Below are 15,130 nucleotides of genomic sequence, written 5' to 3'. Positions count from 1 at the left end.
ATTACTGTCTCCCACTCTTCACTTTTTGCCCTCCTCACAACCCCCATATGTCGCTTCCCTCTTCGTTTCTCCTCTTTCTAAGCTCTTCTTCCAAACTACGATCCGGTTAAGGACTACATACACATGGTGTCACCGCAAATCTTTCTTCCTAATTAACTTCACCATGCAAACCTTCAAACAACACATAACCGAGCTCTACGGGGAGCAAACTCAACGATCTTCTCGCCTACTTCAACGGAACCTAGTCAAACAATCTAAACTCTCCAATCATCTCACCTTTCTGAAAAGATGCCGAGATCACAGTATCATCCCTCCTGGTCTACAGCTGAAATCAACCATACAAACTCCACGTGCTCGACGTATTCTTCACCAAGCCGGCCTCTCCCTCACCAGAGAACGCATTGCCCATACTCGACAAGAACTTCACACAATCGATCAACAAATCAACACCTCACAAACACACTTGTCACAAACACTACATCATGCCGACCTCCAGAAGATACAGACCTTCAACTCTCACACAGCAAGGACCACCTTCCTTCGCACCAGAGAGAAGCAGATACGGAAGTTCAACACACTACATAACAGCCATACCCATACATACACACGAGACAAGCCACCCGCCGCCCGCAACACAGTTGTCAATTTAAGCCAGCACAACCTCACACAAGCCGAACACAACGTGTTATCCCTTGGGCTTAACTTCGCAACACCACCCAAGAAGATTCCTTTCACAGAAATCATACAACAAACGGAACCCAAGCTCAGATACCTGAACAAAGCCGCAGCCGACAACATTCGACTCCTTGTTACTCAAGCTCTCTCCACAGCTAAGCCACCGCAGCCCAACCTCAACAAAGAAGAACGAACAGCGGTGAAGACTCTACAAAGCAACGCATCCATCCATATCATTCAAGCAGACAAAGGCAACGCCACGGTCGTCATGGACAAAACACAATACGAACAAAAGATACAAGACATCCTTCACACCCCCACATACACCGAACTGAAACGTGACCCGACTCCTGCCACCGAGAGGAAACTCAACGCCAAGCTCCTCGAACTTCATCGATCAAATGCCCTTCCTCAACAGCTTTATTTCAGACTCCGTGCCTCCTCCAGCAGATGTCCCATCCTCTTCGGGCAACCCAAAATTCACAAGCCATCAGTGCCTCTCCGCCCCATCATTTCTACACGAGGTTCCCCTTGCTACGAAACAGCCAAACACCTGTCAGACATTCTACAGCCACTCGTTGGCAACACAGAACACCACATTAACAATTCCAAACACTTCATTGACATTCTCTCTCAAACTACTATCAACCCTACAGACACCCTCGTCAGCTTTGATGTAGAATCACTCTTCACCAGCGTTCCTGTCAACGAAGCCTGTGACATCATCAAACAACGTCTCACCGATGACCCTTCTCTTTCTTCCAGAACACAACTCACACCACAACAGATACACGACCTCCTCCTCACATGTCTCAATTCTACCTCCTTCCGATGGAGGGACACACACTACAAACAGCAACAAGGCGCAGCCATGGGCTCCCCCCTCTCACCGATCATTGCCAACATTTACATGGAACATTTCGAAAGTCACGCACTAGCCACGGCACAACACAAACCTTCACTCTGGCTCCGGTATGTCGACGACATCTTCACCATCTGGCCACACCAAGCAGATCAACTGGACGACTTCCTCACACACCTCAACGAACAACATTCCAACATCTCATTCACAGTGGAAACGGAACACAACCATTCTCTCCCCTTCCTCGATGTTCTCGTCACAAAGACCAACGCTGGCACTTTCTCTCACCAGGTCTACCGCAAACCCACTCACACAGACAGATATCTTCACTACCGCTCCTTCCATCATCCAGCAGTCCGTCAGTCAGTACCGAACGCTCTCGTCCGACGTGCTCATCAAATCAGCGACAAAGAACATCTTCGACAAGAACTCGAACATATCACAGACGCACTCACCACTATCAACCAATACCCCAAGCACAAAATCAACACTCAAGCACCTTCTCATCCCAACCAAGCAGCCAAGGAACAGCCCATCACAACTGTAAATCTTCCCTACCTCGGCGCCACCTCGCACAAACTACAACGCATCTTCAAGTCCGCCAACATCCAGGTCCGTCATTCATCTTCCAACAAACTTCACAATTCATTGCACTCACACAAAGACAAGCACTCCAGACACAAACAACCAGGTGTCTACCGTATCCCATGCGAATGCGGCAAAGTCTACATAGGTGAAACAGGGAGATCGCTAGAGACCAGACTGAAAGAACACAAAACATGCTACAGACGTTCGGAATGGGAAAAGTCAGCCATCGTGAAACACGCTCAACAGTCGCAACATCGCATCAACTGGGAAGACAGCAAACTCATCACATCCATCAAAAACTGGAACACACGACGCATCAGAGAAGCCATAGAAATTCACACACACGACACTGTTACACAGGATACTGGACTCCACATCAACAACATCTGGCTTCCTCTCATCAACAAACAATCAAACAGCAACAATGACAACAACAACACACTCTCTCCACAGCACATTCCCCCCTCTACTTCTTCCTCTCATAATTCTTCCCCCACCTCTTCACAACAGCGCCCACGACGTCAACCGCGCCTTCCACTCACGACCACACCTATCGCTGGTTCCAGAAGACGCCCTCACCGACACAATTCATTCACACCACAGGCGTCCACCCCATCTACCAACCCGGACTCCAATCTCCGGGCACGACCTACTAACAGCCAAGTTAGCCATCACAAATGTACTCCCCCACTAACACACCCAAAGAACAATAGAACGCATCAACGACCACAACACTCCACCAACAGCCGACGCTCAGCCCGCCTGCGAGCCCGCCTTGACCGACCTCTTCCATCTAGGTCCGCATTCTCCATACATAGCCCGCCTCTCCTCAGATCACGCTTCACTTCTGACGAAGGACAGTCAACCTGCCCGAAACGTCAAGTTCCTCGGTTCTCCTAGTTATTCTTATAACTAGACTTCTTGCTCTACTTTCACTAGCTGTGTACCTTTACTCAGTGTTTCATTTCTCTTTCCTCTCTCTCTCTCTCTCTCTCTCTTACACTTTTTGTCTGTTTCTACACTACTTATCTTTTCCTTTCTTTCTGTTCTGTTCTCTTCTTTCTTCTTTTCTTCTTCTTTTATTTCTTCCTTCCATACAACCCAACGGTCCTTTTCAGGACCACTAGTTTTAATTTACACATTTCTTTACAGGTTATTTCTCTTGTCTTCTCTCCTCAGGTCTACACTTTAACCTTATTTTAATTTCTCATTTTTTGCATTTCTCCCACAGGAACCTTTTCAGGATTTAACTGTCATCAATTTCCTCTCCATTTATTTTTCTTTTCCGCAGCAGCATTTAATTCTAGGATCTACAATAGCTCCCTCTAATTTACGTCTTGAATTTCAATTTGTTCTTTTCTTCTTTTCATTGCCCCCCCCCCCTCTCTCTCTCTCCCTTCTCTCCGCATATTCTCACTTCTCCTCTGCTTACCCCTCCTTATTTCTGTTAATCGTCCTTTCTCCATTCATTCGCATTCCATAGTCACACTGTTCGCCGACTTCGTTCTCTTGGTTTCATGAATCTTCACTGCTCTTCCCTATCTCCATGATTCTCCAACATTCAACTCCTTCCTCTTCCTCTTCCCTTCTATCTCATCTTTCCCCTTCTAACGATGTCCGAACATCTTACTTGATTCTCACACTATTCTTCCTTACCACTCTCTGTGTTCCTTTCTCTACTGTCTCCACTAGTGCAACTTCAACTTCCAGCCCATTACTGTCTCCCACTCTTCACTTTTTGCCCTCCTCACAACCCCCATATGTCGCTTCCCTCTTCGTTTCTCCTCTTTCTAAGCTCTTCTTCCAAACTACGATCCGGTTAAGGACTACATACACATGGTGTCACCGCAAATCTTTCTTCCTAATTAACTTCACCATGCAAACCTTCAAACAACACATAACCGAGCTCTACGGGGAGCAAACTCAACGATCTTCTCGCCTACTTCAACGGAACCTAGTCAAACAATCTAAACTCTCCAATCATCTCACCTTTCTGAAAAGATGCCGAGATCACAGTATCATCCCTCCTGGTCTACAGCTGAAATCAACCATACAAACTCCACGTGCTCGACGTATTCTTCACCAAGCCGGCCTCTCCCTCACCAGAGAACGCATTGCCCATACTCGACAAGAACTTCACACAATCGATCAACAAATCAACACCTCACAAACACACTTGTCACAAACACTACATCATGCCGACCTCCAGAAGATACAGACCTTCAACTCTCACACAGCAAGGACCACCTTCCTTCGCACCAGAGAGAAGCAGATACGGAAGTTCAACACACTACATAACAGCCATACCCATACATACACACGAGACAAGCCGCCCGCCGCCCGCAACACAGTTGTCAATTTAAGCCAGCACAACCTCACACAAGCCGAACACAACGTGTTATCCCTTGGGCTTAACTTCGCAACACCACCCAAGAAGATTCCTTTCACAGAAATCATACAACAAACGGAACCCAAGCTCAGATACCTGAACAAAGCCGCAGCCGACAACATTCGACTCCTTGTTACTCAAGCTCTCTCCACAGCTAAGCCACCGCAGCCCAACCTCAACAAAGAAGAACGAACAGCGGTGAAGACTCTACAAAGCAACGCATCCATCCATATCATTCAAGCAGACAAAGGCAACGCCACGGTCGTCATGGACAAAACACAATACGAACAAAAGATACAAGACATCCTTCACACCCCCACATACACCGAACTGAAACGTGACCCGACTCCTGCCACCGAGAGGAAACTCAACGCCAAGCTCCTCGAACTTCATCGATCAAATGCCCTTCCTCAACAGCTTTATTTCAGACTCCGTGCCTCCTCCAGCAGATGTCCCATCCTCTTCGGGCAACCCAAAATTCACAAGCCATCAGTGCCTCTCCGCCCCATCATTTCTACACGAGGTTCCCCTTGCTACGAAACAGCCAAACACCTGTCAGACATTCTACAGCCACTCGTTGGCAACACAGAACACCACATTAACAATTCCAAACACTTCATTGACATTCTCTCTCAAACTACTATCAACCCTACAGACACCCTCGTCAGCTTTGATGTAGAATCACTCTTCACCAGCGTTCCTGTCAACGAAGCCTGTGACATCATCAAACAACGTCTCACCGATGACCCTTCTCTTTCTTCCAGAACACAACTCACACCACAACAGATACACGACCTCCTCCTCACATGTCTCAATTCTACCTCCTTCCGATGGAGGGACACACACTACAAACAGCAACAAGGCGCAGCCATGGGCTCCCCCCTCTCACCGATCATTGCCAACATTTACATGGAACATTTCGAAAGTCACGCACTAGCCACGGCACAACACAAACCTTCACTCTGGCTCCGGTATGTCGACGACATCTTCACCATCTGGCCACACCAAGCAGATCAACTGGACGACTTCCTCACACACCTCAACGAACAACATTCCAACATCTCATTCACAGTGGAAACGGAACACAACCATTCTCTCCCCTTCCTCGATGTTCTCGTCACAAAGACCAACGCTGGCACTTTCTCTCACCAGGTCTACCGCAAACCCACTCACACAGACAGATATCTTCACTACCGCTCCTTCCATCATCCAGCAGTCCGTCAGTCAGTACCGAACGCTCTCGTCCGACGTGCTCATCAAATCAGCGACAAAGAACATCTTCGACAAGAACTCGAACATATCACAGACACACTCACCACTATCAACCAATACCCCAAGCACAAAATCAACACTCAAGCACCTTCTCATCCCAACCAAGCAGCCAAGGAACAGCCCATCACAACTGTAAATCTTCCCTACCTCGGCGCCACCTCGCACAAACTACAACGCATCTTCAAGTCCGCCAACATCCAGGTCCGTCATTCATCTTCCAACAAACTTCACAATTCATTGCACTCACACAAAGACAAGCACTCCAGACACAAACAACCAGGTGTCTACCGTATCCCATGCGAATGCGGCAAAGTCTACATAGGTGAAACAGGGAGATCGCTAGAGACCAGACTGAAAGAACACAAAACATGCTACAGACGTTCGGAATGGGAAAAGTCAGCCATCGTGAAACACGCTCAACAGTCGCAACATCGCATCAACTGGGAAGACAGCAAACTCATCACATCCATCAAAAACTGGAACACACGACGCATCAGAGAAGCCATAGAAATTCACACACACGACACTGTTACACAGGATACTGGACTCCACATCAACAACATCTGGCTTCCTCTCATCAACAAACAATCAAACAGCAACAATGACAACAACAACACACTCTCTCCACAGCACATTCCCCCCTCTACTTCTTCCTCTCATAATTCTTCCCCCACCTCTTCACAACAGCGCCCACGACGTCAACCGCGCCTTCCACTCACGACCACACCTATCGCTGGTTCCAGAAGACGCCCTCACCGACACAATTCATTCACACCACAGGCGTCCACCCCATCTACCAACCCGGACTCCAATCTCCGGGCACGACCTACTAACAGCCAAGTTAGCCATCACAAATGTACTCCCCCACTAACACACCCAAAGAACAATAGAACGCATCAACGACCACAACACTCCACCAACAGCCGACGCTCAGCCCGCCTGCGAGCCCGCCTTGACCGACCTCTTCCATCTAGGTCCGCATTCTCCATACATAGCCCGCCTCTCCTCAGATCACGCTTCACTTCTGACGAAGGACAGTCAACCTGCCCGAAACGTCAAGTTCCTCGGTTCTCCTAGTTATTCTTATAACTAGACTTCTTGCTCTACTTTCACTAGCTGTGTACCTTTACTCAGTGTTTCATTTCTCTTTCCTCTCTCTCTCTCTCTCTCTCTCTTACACTTTTTGTCTGTTTCTACACTACTTATCTTTTCCTTTCTTTCTGTTCTGTTCTCTTCTTTCTTCTTTTCTTCTTCTTTTATTTCTTCCTTCCATACAACCCAACGGTCCTTTTCAGGACCACTAGTTTTAATTTACACATTTCTTTACAGGTTATTTCTCTTGTCTTCTCTCCTCAGGTCTACACTTTAACCTTATTTTAATTTCTCATTTTTTGCATTTCTCCCACAGGAACCTTTTCAGGATTTAACTGTCATCAATTTCCTCTCCATTTATTTTTCTTTTCCGCAGCAGCATTTAATTCTAGGATCTACAATAGCTCCCTCTAATTTACGTCTTGAATTTCAATTTGTTCTTTTCTTCTTTTCATTGCCCCCCCCCCTCTCTCTCTTTCCCTTCTCTCCGCATATTCTCACTTCTCCTCTGCTTACCCCTCCTTATTTCTGTTAATCGTCCTTTCTCCATTCATTCGCATTCCATAGTCACACTGTTCGCCGACTTCGTTCTCTTGGTTTCATGAATCTTCACTGCTCTTCCCTATCTCCATGATTCTCCAACATTCAACTCCTTCCTCTTCCTCTTCCCTTCTATCTTATAGGCCTATTGTTTGTTGGTTTATTGTCTTAGTTTCTGTGATACTGTTGTAACGTGACACAATATGTACTCTGTTCTATAGCGCCTTGAGTATCTTTTTTAGGTAGAAATGTGCGCTTTATAAGAGTCTCACTATTGTTATTATTATTATGCATGCATTGAGTACTTTACGTTGAACTTTTGAACTTTCGTTATGTGCATGAGCGATCGCAGCGGAGAATCTCGGTTGTGTGTGTAATGGTGTACACATACTTTATTGTGTGTACGTGCACAGAGTCTATATAATACATGCAGCGGATTTGGAGCTGAGTCAGTGTCGACATACTTAGGTTATTACTATACTTGCTGCAACCAGCAAGTGGCGCTCAACGTTTTACGTTTGAAATCAGATTGCTGTAACCGTCGGTGCTTGTGTTTCTCAAACCAGAGATCTCTCAAATGAAATAGGGGTTGGTTTTTCATTTCTCACTATTTTTTTTTTCTCACAAAACATTTGACTATGATATTTACTACACATAATCAGTATAGTACAATGTTTACTGTTTATTCATGTAAAGTTTCATGAAGTTTCATGATGTTTGCAAATGGGATTCTATACCTTTAAATTTTGCGCAGCGGAATCTTGGACGGGTGAACGTTGAATAATATGGCGCTCACTGTGCACCTGCGTGGTCTGGCATGCAAAGTGGAATCGTTAATGGCGTGAGATACGGGTGGGACGTCGCACGCGATCGAAGATCTTTCCTCAAAAACCTCAAGCGACTAGCGAGTGACTGTCGAGAATGCGTGCTAAAGAAGCCGCAAAGATGTTTTTAAAGGGGGAGAGGGACAAAACAAAGGAGAAAAAAAAAAAAAACTAAGGCATGGCGCGATAGAAAGAATGGCGACAATGGAAATTACGCATGACGGCTGTTTACCATCCAAATTTACGCGTGGCGCAAAATTGGCTGGCAAATTTACGCTTGGCGGCCCGCCACCGTATCCGTGTATATTAAATGTCTATGTAAATTTATTTATATTAATTCTTTTTCCCTTGATTATTCTTTCATGCTGCTTATAAATCATATAACATGTCTCTATTAAATGGGTCACTCTTTTGAAACTTACGTAAAGTTATTATATCATTCATAGGTCTTAGAGGAATATTGAAAGGCTAGTATTATCTGGAGTGTATTGGGAACTATCACCAAAAGACACCTTATCAGCAATGTACTATGAGATTAACTGAAGACAAATATACCTGCCATGCCTGCGTTGCATGTTTCATAATCATACACTAAATGTGTCTTGTAAATATACTTTTCAAGCATAATTCACAGATACTGGATCTCAGGGAACTGCAGTACATGGTCGTGGAAAAGGTCTTCCCTTTCTCACTCGAACTGTTCGAACGCGTAAGGATTGGCACAGCACTCAAAATAGACCTGCGTGTAGTGCCATGTAAGTATTTCTATCAATATTCAATCTAAAAAAAAAATGACAATGTTTGTACATTAGAAATAAAAATCTCCATCTTTCTCACCCATACCAAATCAGTTTGACGTTGTACGTGTTGTATACTTTGAAAAAGAAAGAGACTGATTACTCCATATAGTACGTTCTGCTATAATGTCGAAATATTGGATCCCGTGAGATTTTCGTGCCAAAATTGATTTTTGGGCTACCTTGGTTAATTTGGGGATGCTGAATTAAAAAAAAACACAAAAAAAAAAAAAAAACACAAAAAAAAAAAAAAACACTTTGGTTTCATTTTTTTTCGACCACGTCCTCAGCCGCCATAGCAAACGGTATTTTGACCCAGTTCTTATAATGTGAGCATCATAGAAGATTCAAATTTCATGCAAAAAGCATGTTTATGATGTCAGACAGTCTGATTCGCCATTTCTTGATATTTAATACAATTTGAGGGCTGCCATCTTAAAATTCAAAATGGCCGCCATAGCTAAATGTATTTTTACCTGTACCTCAGGTTGTAAACATTATGGAAAGTATAAATGTGGGGCAATAAGCATGCGTATGATTTCGGACATGGTTATATATACATATTTGTTTGAAATGATGGATCATTTTGGTTGACGGCCATCTTTAAATTCAAAATGGCCACCATAGCAAACGTAATTTGGCCTATATCTCATATCGTATGCATTGTTTATGGTTCTAACTTGGGGCAAAGAGCAAGCTTTTGCTATCAGACTTTCTAAAACATTTTTTTTTCTGAATCGATGGCCCATTTATAGATACTATCAGTGGCCATCCTAAAATTCGAAATGGCCGCCATACCAGACCCAGATATACCAGGTATATTTTGACCAATATTTCATGTTGTAAACAATACAGAAAGTTCGGGCATAAACCGGACTCATGATGTTGAACATTCAGATGTACTTTGATCCCCTCCCGAAAATTGCAGATCATTTTTGAGGCTGCCATTTTATCATTCAAAATTACTGCTTTTCAGCTAATATCTGTGGTTACAAGCAACTTTTAGGCATATCAATGTTTAGGTTACAGCTCGTTTTTCCGAAGGTTATATATATATATATATATATATATATATATATATATATATGTATATATATGTATGTATATATGTGACAGTGCACCTCAAAACAAACAAAAAGTCGCCAGATATGAGTTTTTAGTTAAGACCATATTCTGAAAGACCAGACTTCAAGCTTTAAAATGATGTATAACTCAAATCAAATGGACTCTCTTAACCTATCTAAATATTGGAAAGAAAGCACAAACTCAGGAAAAGTATGAACTGAGAAAAGAGGCTCTGAAGTACAGTGTCTATTCAAGCGCTTAATCTTTACCAAACCGTGCTGGCTGTGCGATGAATGGGACAAAAAACAGGAAGTAAACCACTAGAGTAACAACAATGAAGGGATTATCAGATTAAACTGAAATTAAGCATGCCTCATTAACACATTCTATCCATAATTAATGCTAACTTTTAAAGCAGTAGCACTATCTTTTCAAAAGTTATTAGAGTTGAAAGTGAAGAGTGTGGACAAGGTTTTACAGAAATGAAAAAGGGATTCGAAAGACGCACCTAATCACACTATTCTGCCAAAAATGTTCGAGATAGACTGCTTAAAAAACACACTTTCCTGCCCGTTTTATGATACCAAATTTTAGTATAATGTAAAAGAAGACCCGCTCTTTAAGAAAATATGAAAAAGTCAAGTTCGGCTAGGTTGACCCATTTCACTTATTTTCAGTACTCACGCAAAATCAGTGTGTGCGACTTTATGTTCGTTTTGAGGTGCACGGTCACATATATATATATATATATATATATACGTATATATATATTATATATATGTACTTTAATTCTTTCAGATACAAATTCTTAGTACAAAACATAAAAACTTCCCTTTTTATGTCTTTCCAGAATATCCTCCTTGAATGTTTCCGATACCTGATTGCCAAACACCCATTCATCAGTTTCAATAATGCAGTGACAATTTTTGAGATTACCCTCGTGTGATGGTGTTCTAAATTGTTGAGGAATTCTGATGCATCTAAAGTACCACAGAAATGAGCTATTATTGCTACAGCAGTAAGCATCTTGGAAGTCTTGATAATTGAGGATGATGGCTTGTGCCGAAAGGGTGGGTTGGGTGGTGGCGCGTCGCGTTAATGGGAACACCACCCTTCGTCCAAAGCCCCCCCCCCCCCCCCGGTTTTGCCGAAAGGGTGCGTTGGGAGCGTTGGGTCGCGTCGCGTTGACTGGAACCCCACCCTTCGTCCAAAGCCCCCCCCCCCCCGGTTTTGCCGAACGGGTGCGTTGGTACTTTTTCTCATGTAATATTAAAAGACGAGTTTTGAATTTATATTTAACCTTCAAACAACCATTTCAAAGAGGCTATCGTCCGAATCTAATATTTAGTTCGTCCAATGTTCATTTGGTCCAATATCCATTTGGTCTAATATCCGTTTCTGTTTTACATTATAGGGCATGGATCATGTGGATAATCAGTGCAGTGGCTTATCTATAGTCCAGCTGCTGGGGGTGCTGGCCTGGCACCATGGGGGAGGGGCGAGGAACCCTAAACTTTACCCTAATCTTTTTTCATGTGTATGAACAAATTTTTTTCTCCCTCAATGAAGGGTCAGAGGGTAGTCCGTAGTCGTAGAAAAAGCCCCCCCCCCCCAAAAAAAAAAGAATAATAATAATAAATAAATAAATAATAATAATAACCCAGTTGGTCATATAGACGAAACGATGATTGGACCAAATGGTACCTGATTAGACCAGAAGGCTGGCTATTAGACCAAATGACAATAAGATCAATGGTTATTAGACTAAATGGGTGTAGACTAAATGATGATAGACAGACTAAGGCTACACCAACTGGGCAATGGACCAAATTTGATGATGTGTACACCAAATTTATATTGGACAAATTTGGTTTTATTTTAGACCATTTGCTGATTAGACGAAATGAAATTAGACCAACTCATAATAGACCAAATCGGTATTTGATGATATAAATTGGTGTTAGACCAGAAATAGACCAAATGGCTATTATTAGACGAATTGACTGTAGACGAAATAGTAATCAAACCAAATAACAATTAGACCAAACAGCAATTGGACGAAATGATGACCAGACCAACTGGTTATTAGACCAATTGATATTAAACAGTCTATTAGACCAAATGGCTGTAGACCAAGTGGTAATAGAGTGTAAACCGATCCGAACGATAGCCTCTTTGAAATGGTTGTTTGAAGGTTAAATATAAATTCAAAACTCGTCTTTTACCAACGCACCCTTTCGGCAAAACCGGGGGGGGGGGGGCGCTTTGGACGAAGGGTGGGGTTCCAGTCAACGCGACGCGACCCAATGCTCCCAACGCACCCTTTCGGCAAAACCGGGGGGGGGGGGGGGCTTTGGACAAAGGGTGGTGTTCCCATTAACGCGACGCGCCACCACCCAACCCACCCTTTCGGCACAAGCCGAGGATGATCCACACAAGGGAAACAGGACACTAACCTACTCATTGACACTCCTTATTCATTCTGTGTTATTCCAGAAGTACATCCAGCAATTATGAGCTCCCTGATGAGTTGTTTCATTTTGTGGTCAACAAACAAGCTTATGAATGGGATGCCTGGTATGGTGACCATGGCATTTCTTACCATTGCGAGACTTTTCCTTGTTTGTCTTGTTTGTTTGCTTGTTCATTTCCATCTGAGAAGATGGCTTGATAACCCATATTCAGCTATGCTAAGCTGGTCTTCCATGGGGTCCAGTGGATGTGGGGTGGGACCACTTCACCGGGTTTAACACCCTGCTCTTTGCGATGAATGAATGAAGTGGGATCTTTTATGTGCATGAGTTGTGACTCTCTCATACACGGGACCTCCATTTTATGTCCTATCCGAGGGATCATCAAGTTTTTGAAGATCACCTTTAATCATATCAATGTTTGCTTTTGTACAAATATTTAATAACTGGGATTGAATATAACTATTAACAAGGTTCCATGACACCAAATAATGTATTGCCTGAGAGGCAAAAACAAATCACGTGTGTATTAAGCGCATGGCTGTAGCACGCGGTACGCGAGCCACATATACCCACTTTTCTATTATGGGAAGTGGGATGTAACGCTTACACGCTTTCCCACACTTATGGGAAATGGTATGGGACCCCTCCCCCGCCCCCCCCCCCCTTACGCAGTTTTTGCCCCTCAGGATGACTTCATGACGTCATTGTAACCTTGTCCTTAGAGTCTGAATTTATGGCTGCTATTCTGAATTAAGAGATGTCTGTCGTTCTGCGTGACCTGAAAATGAATTCGGTCTTACTAGGAAATTTTTGAAAATTTGTCTAAAGCGCTTACCACTACAGTATTATATGATTTTCTAAGACCACCATCAGGCCTCTTGAATTTCAAGATGGTGGCCTTTCTAATGATCCACAATAGGAAACAGCTGTAATAGAACGTTGGATACCATAAGCATGTGCATTACTGAAAATTTGATGCTCCTACAATGATTGCAACATGAGATATGAGTAAAAACGCTTTGGCGGCCATTTTGAATTTCAAGATGGCAGCCTATAAATTGTATCAAAACAATCCACAATATCAGAAAATGATATATCGGAATGTCTGACATCACAACCAGGCATTTTGCACCAAAAAAATGTGAAGCTTCTACAATGCTCACTATAATTACTTTATGAGATGTGATTCAAAATACAATTTGCTATGGCGGCTATTTTGAAATTCAAAATGTCGGCTGAAGACGTGGTCGGAAAAAATGGAACCAAAGTTTTTCGGGTTCAGCCCCCACCCTAAATTGACAAAGTTAGCCAAAAAAAAAAAAATCAATTTTGGCACAAACATCTCACGGGATCAAATAGTAGCCCGTACTCATATGCATTGATACCACTCTAATTGTTTGGGCTGTTCGAGGCATACATTATTATCAAATATGGTAAGATAAAGAGATCGGTACGGGAACATGATAAAAAAGAAAATGACTTACCTGAAATTAAAGTATATTTTGGGTCAGGCACTGTTTTTCTTCTGGTGAGTATACTGAATGTTTTGATATGTGTGAATATATCTATGGGTTAGTGCAATAGGTACCTATATTTGTGTATAAAGCTGTGCATATTAGTACTCCACTAATTATGCGTCTACATTAATCATGTTTTATGGTACACCGAGCACGGTAACGGCAACGGTCCGGGTTTATACTATGGTGCGTCAAAACGAACCATGTTTGGTTCGGTTTAAAAAAAAAAAGTAATAAATCTGTAATTCGGTATAAAAACATCCACAATTTTAATTCTTATGTGAAAATGAAGAGCAACAAAATCACCAGTTGAAGATTTACTTTGTAACAAAATTATCAGCGGGGAAGTGATATTGTATCAGGACCAGACATGATTCCTTTTGGCGGACCATAACAAAAAAAAAAAAAAAATGGACAGTTACCGTGCTCGGTCTTAAACCGAGGGAATTGAAATCAGTAATGAAAGGTGAGCGGACATTCTTTTATCTTTCAGATCCCTACCTGTTTGAGGACGACCGTAAATCAATTGATGGGTCCGTACGTGTGAGAGGGGAAGGAGCAATCCAACGGATTACCGTCGAGCCTTTGCAATCAGCACCATCGAAAGGCGAGTCTGATAGTACGACATCCGCGGGGTCTGCCCTTATGACATGTACACGAGTGAGTACGACCTATTACAGTATTTTGTTTTTGTATAACTTGTCAGCACGAAAGTTAAAAGACATCGTTGATTTCGAACAAATTTCATTTCATTGCATTTCTTTTCATTTCCTTATTTGTGTAAAAATAAAGAATATCAATATCTACAACAGCATGTGACTGTACATTTTGTAAGGTGACAAACCTTAGGGCCGTGTCACACCTTTCCGGGCAAGCTATGCGGGCTTGCTGCAAGTAGGGATTTTCCAGCACGCAGGGGAATTTTCTGCGGGCGGACAAGAATGATTTGCGAGTGTTGCACTTGTGTCTTGCCTGCTAGACGCGTGTTAGTTACCTTCTACTTGCTCTTATTCCGTGTGACCTCCGTGAGAGCTT

At 43.1% G+C, this 15,130-nt stretch overlaps 1 protein-coding gene across 1 annotated transcript; it reads left to right on the top strand.

Moving 5' to 3' along the window:
• Positions 1-4,001: 4,001 nt before the first annotated feature.
• On the top strand, positions 4,002-6,863 carry LOC140245763 (uncharacterized). The gene has a single exon (XM_072325287.1). The coding sequence runs from the start codon at positions 4,002-4,004 to the stop codon at positions 6,861-6,863; it is 2,862 nt and encodes a 953-aa protein (XP_072181388.1).
• Positions 6,864-15,130: the final 8,267 nt, after the last annotated feature.

The sequence above is a fragment of the Diadema setosum genome, unplaced genomic scaffold, assembly GCF_964275005.1.
Source record: "Diadema setosum unplaced genomic scaffold, eeDiaSeto1 scaffold_31, whole genome shotgun sequence".
Taxonomy (NCBI): Eukaryota; Metazoa; Echinodermata; class Echinoidea; order Diadematoida; family Diadematidae; genus Diadema; species Diadema setosum.
The sequence above is the reverse complement of the archived record's forward strand: the minus strand, read 5'-3'. Positions and strand labels throughout refer to the sequence as shown.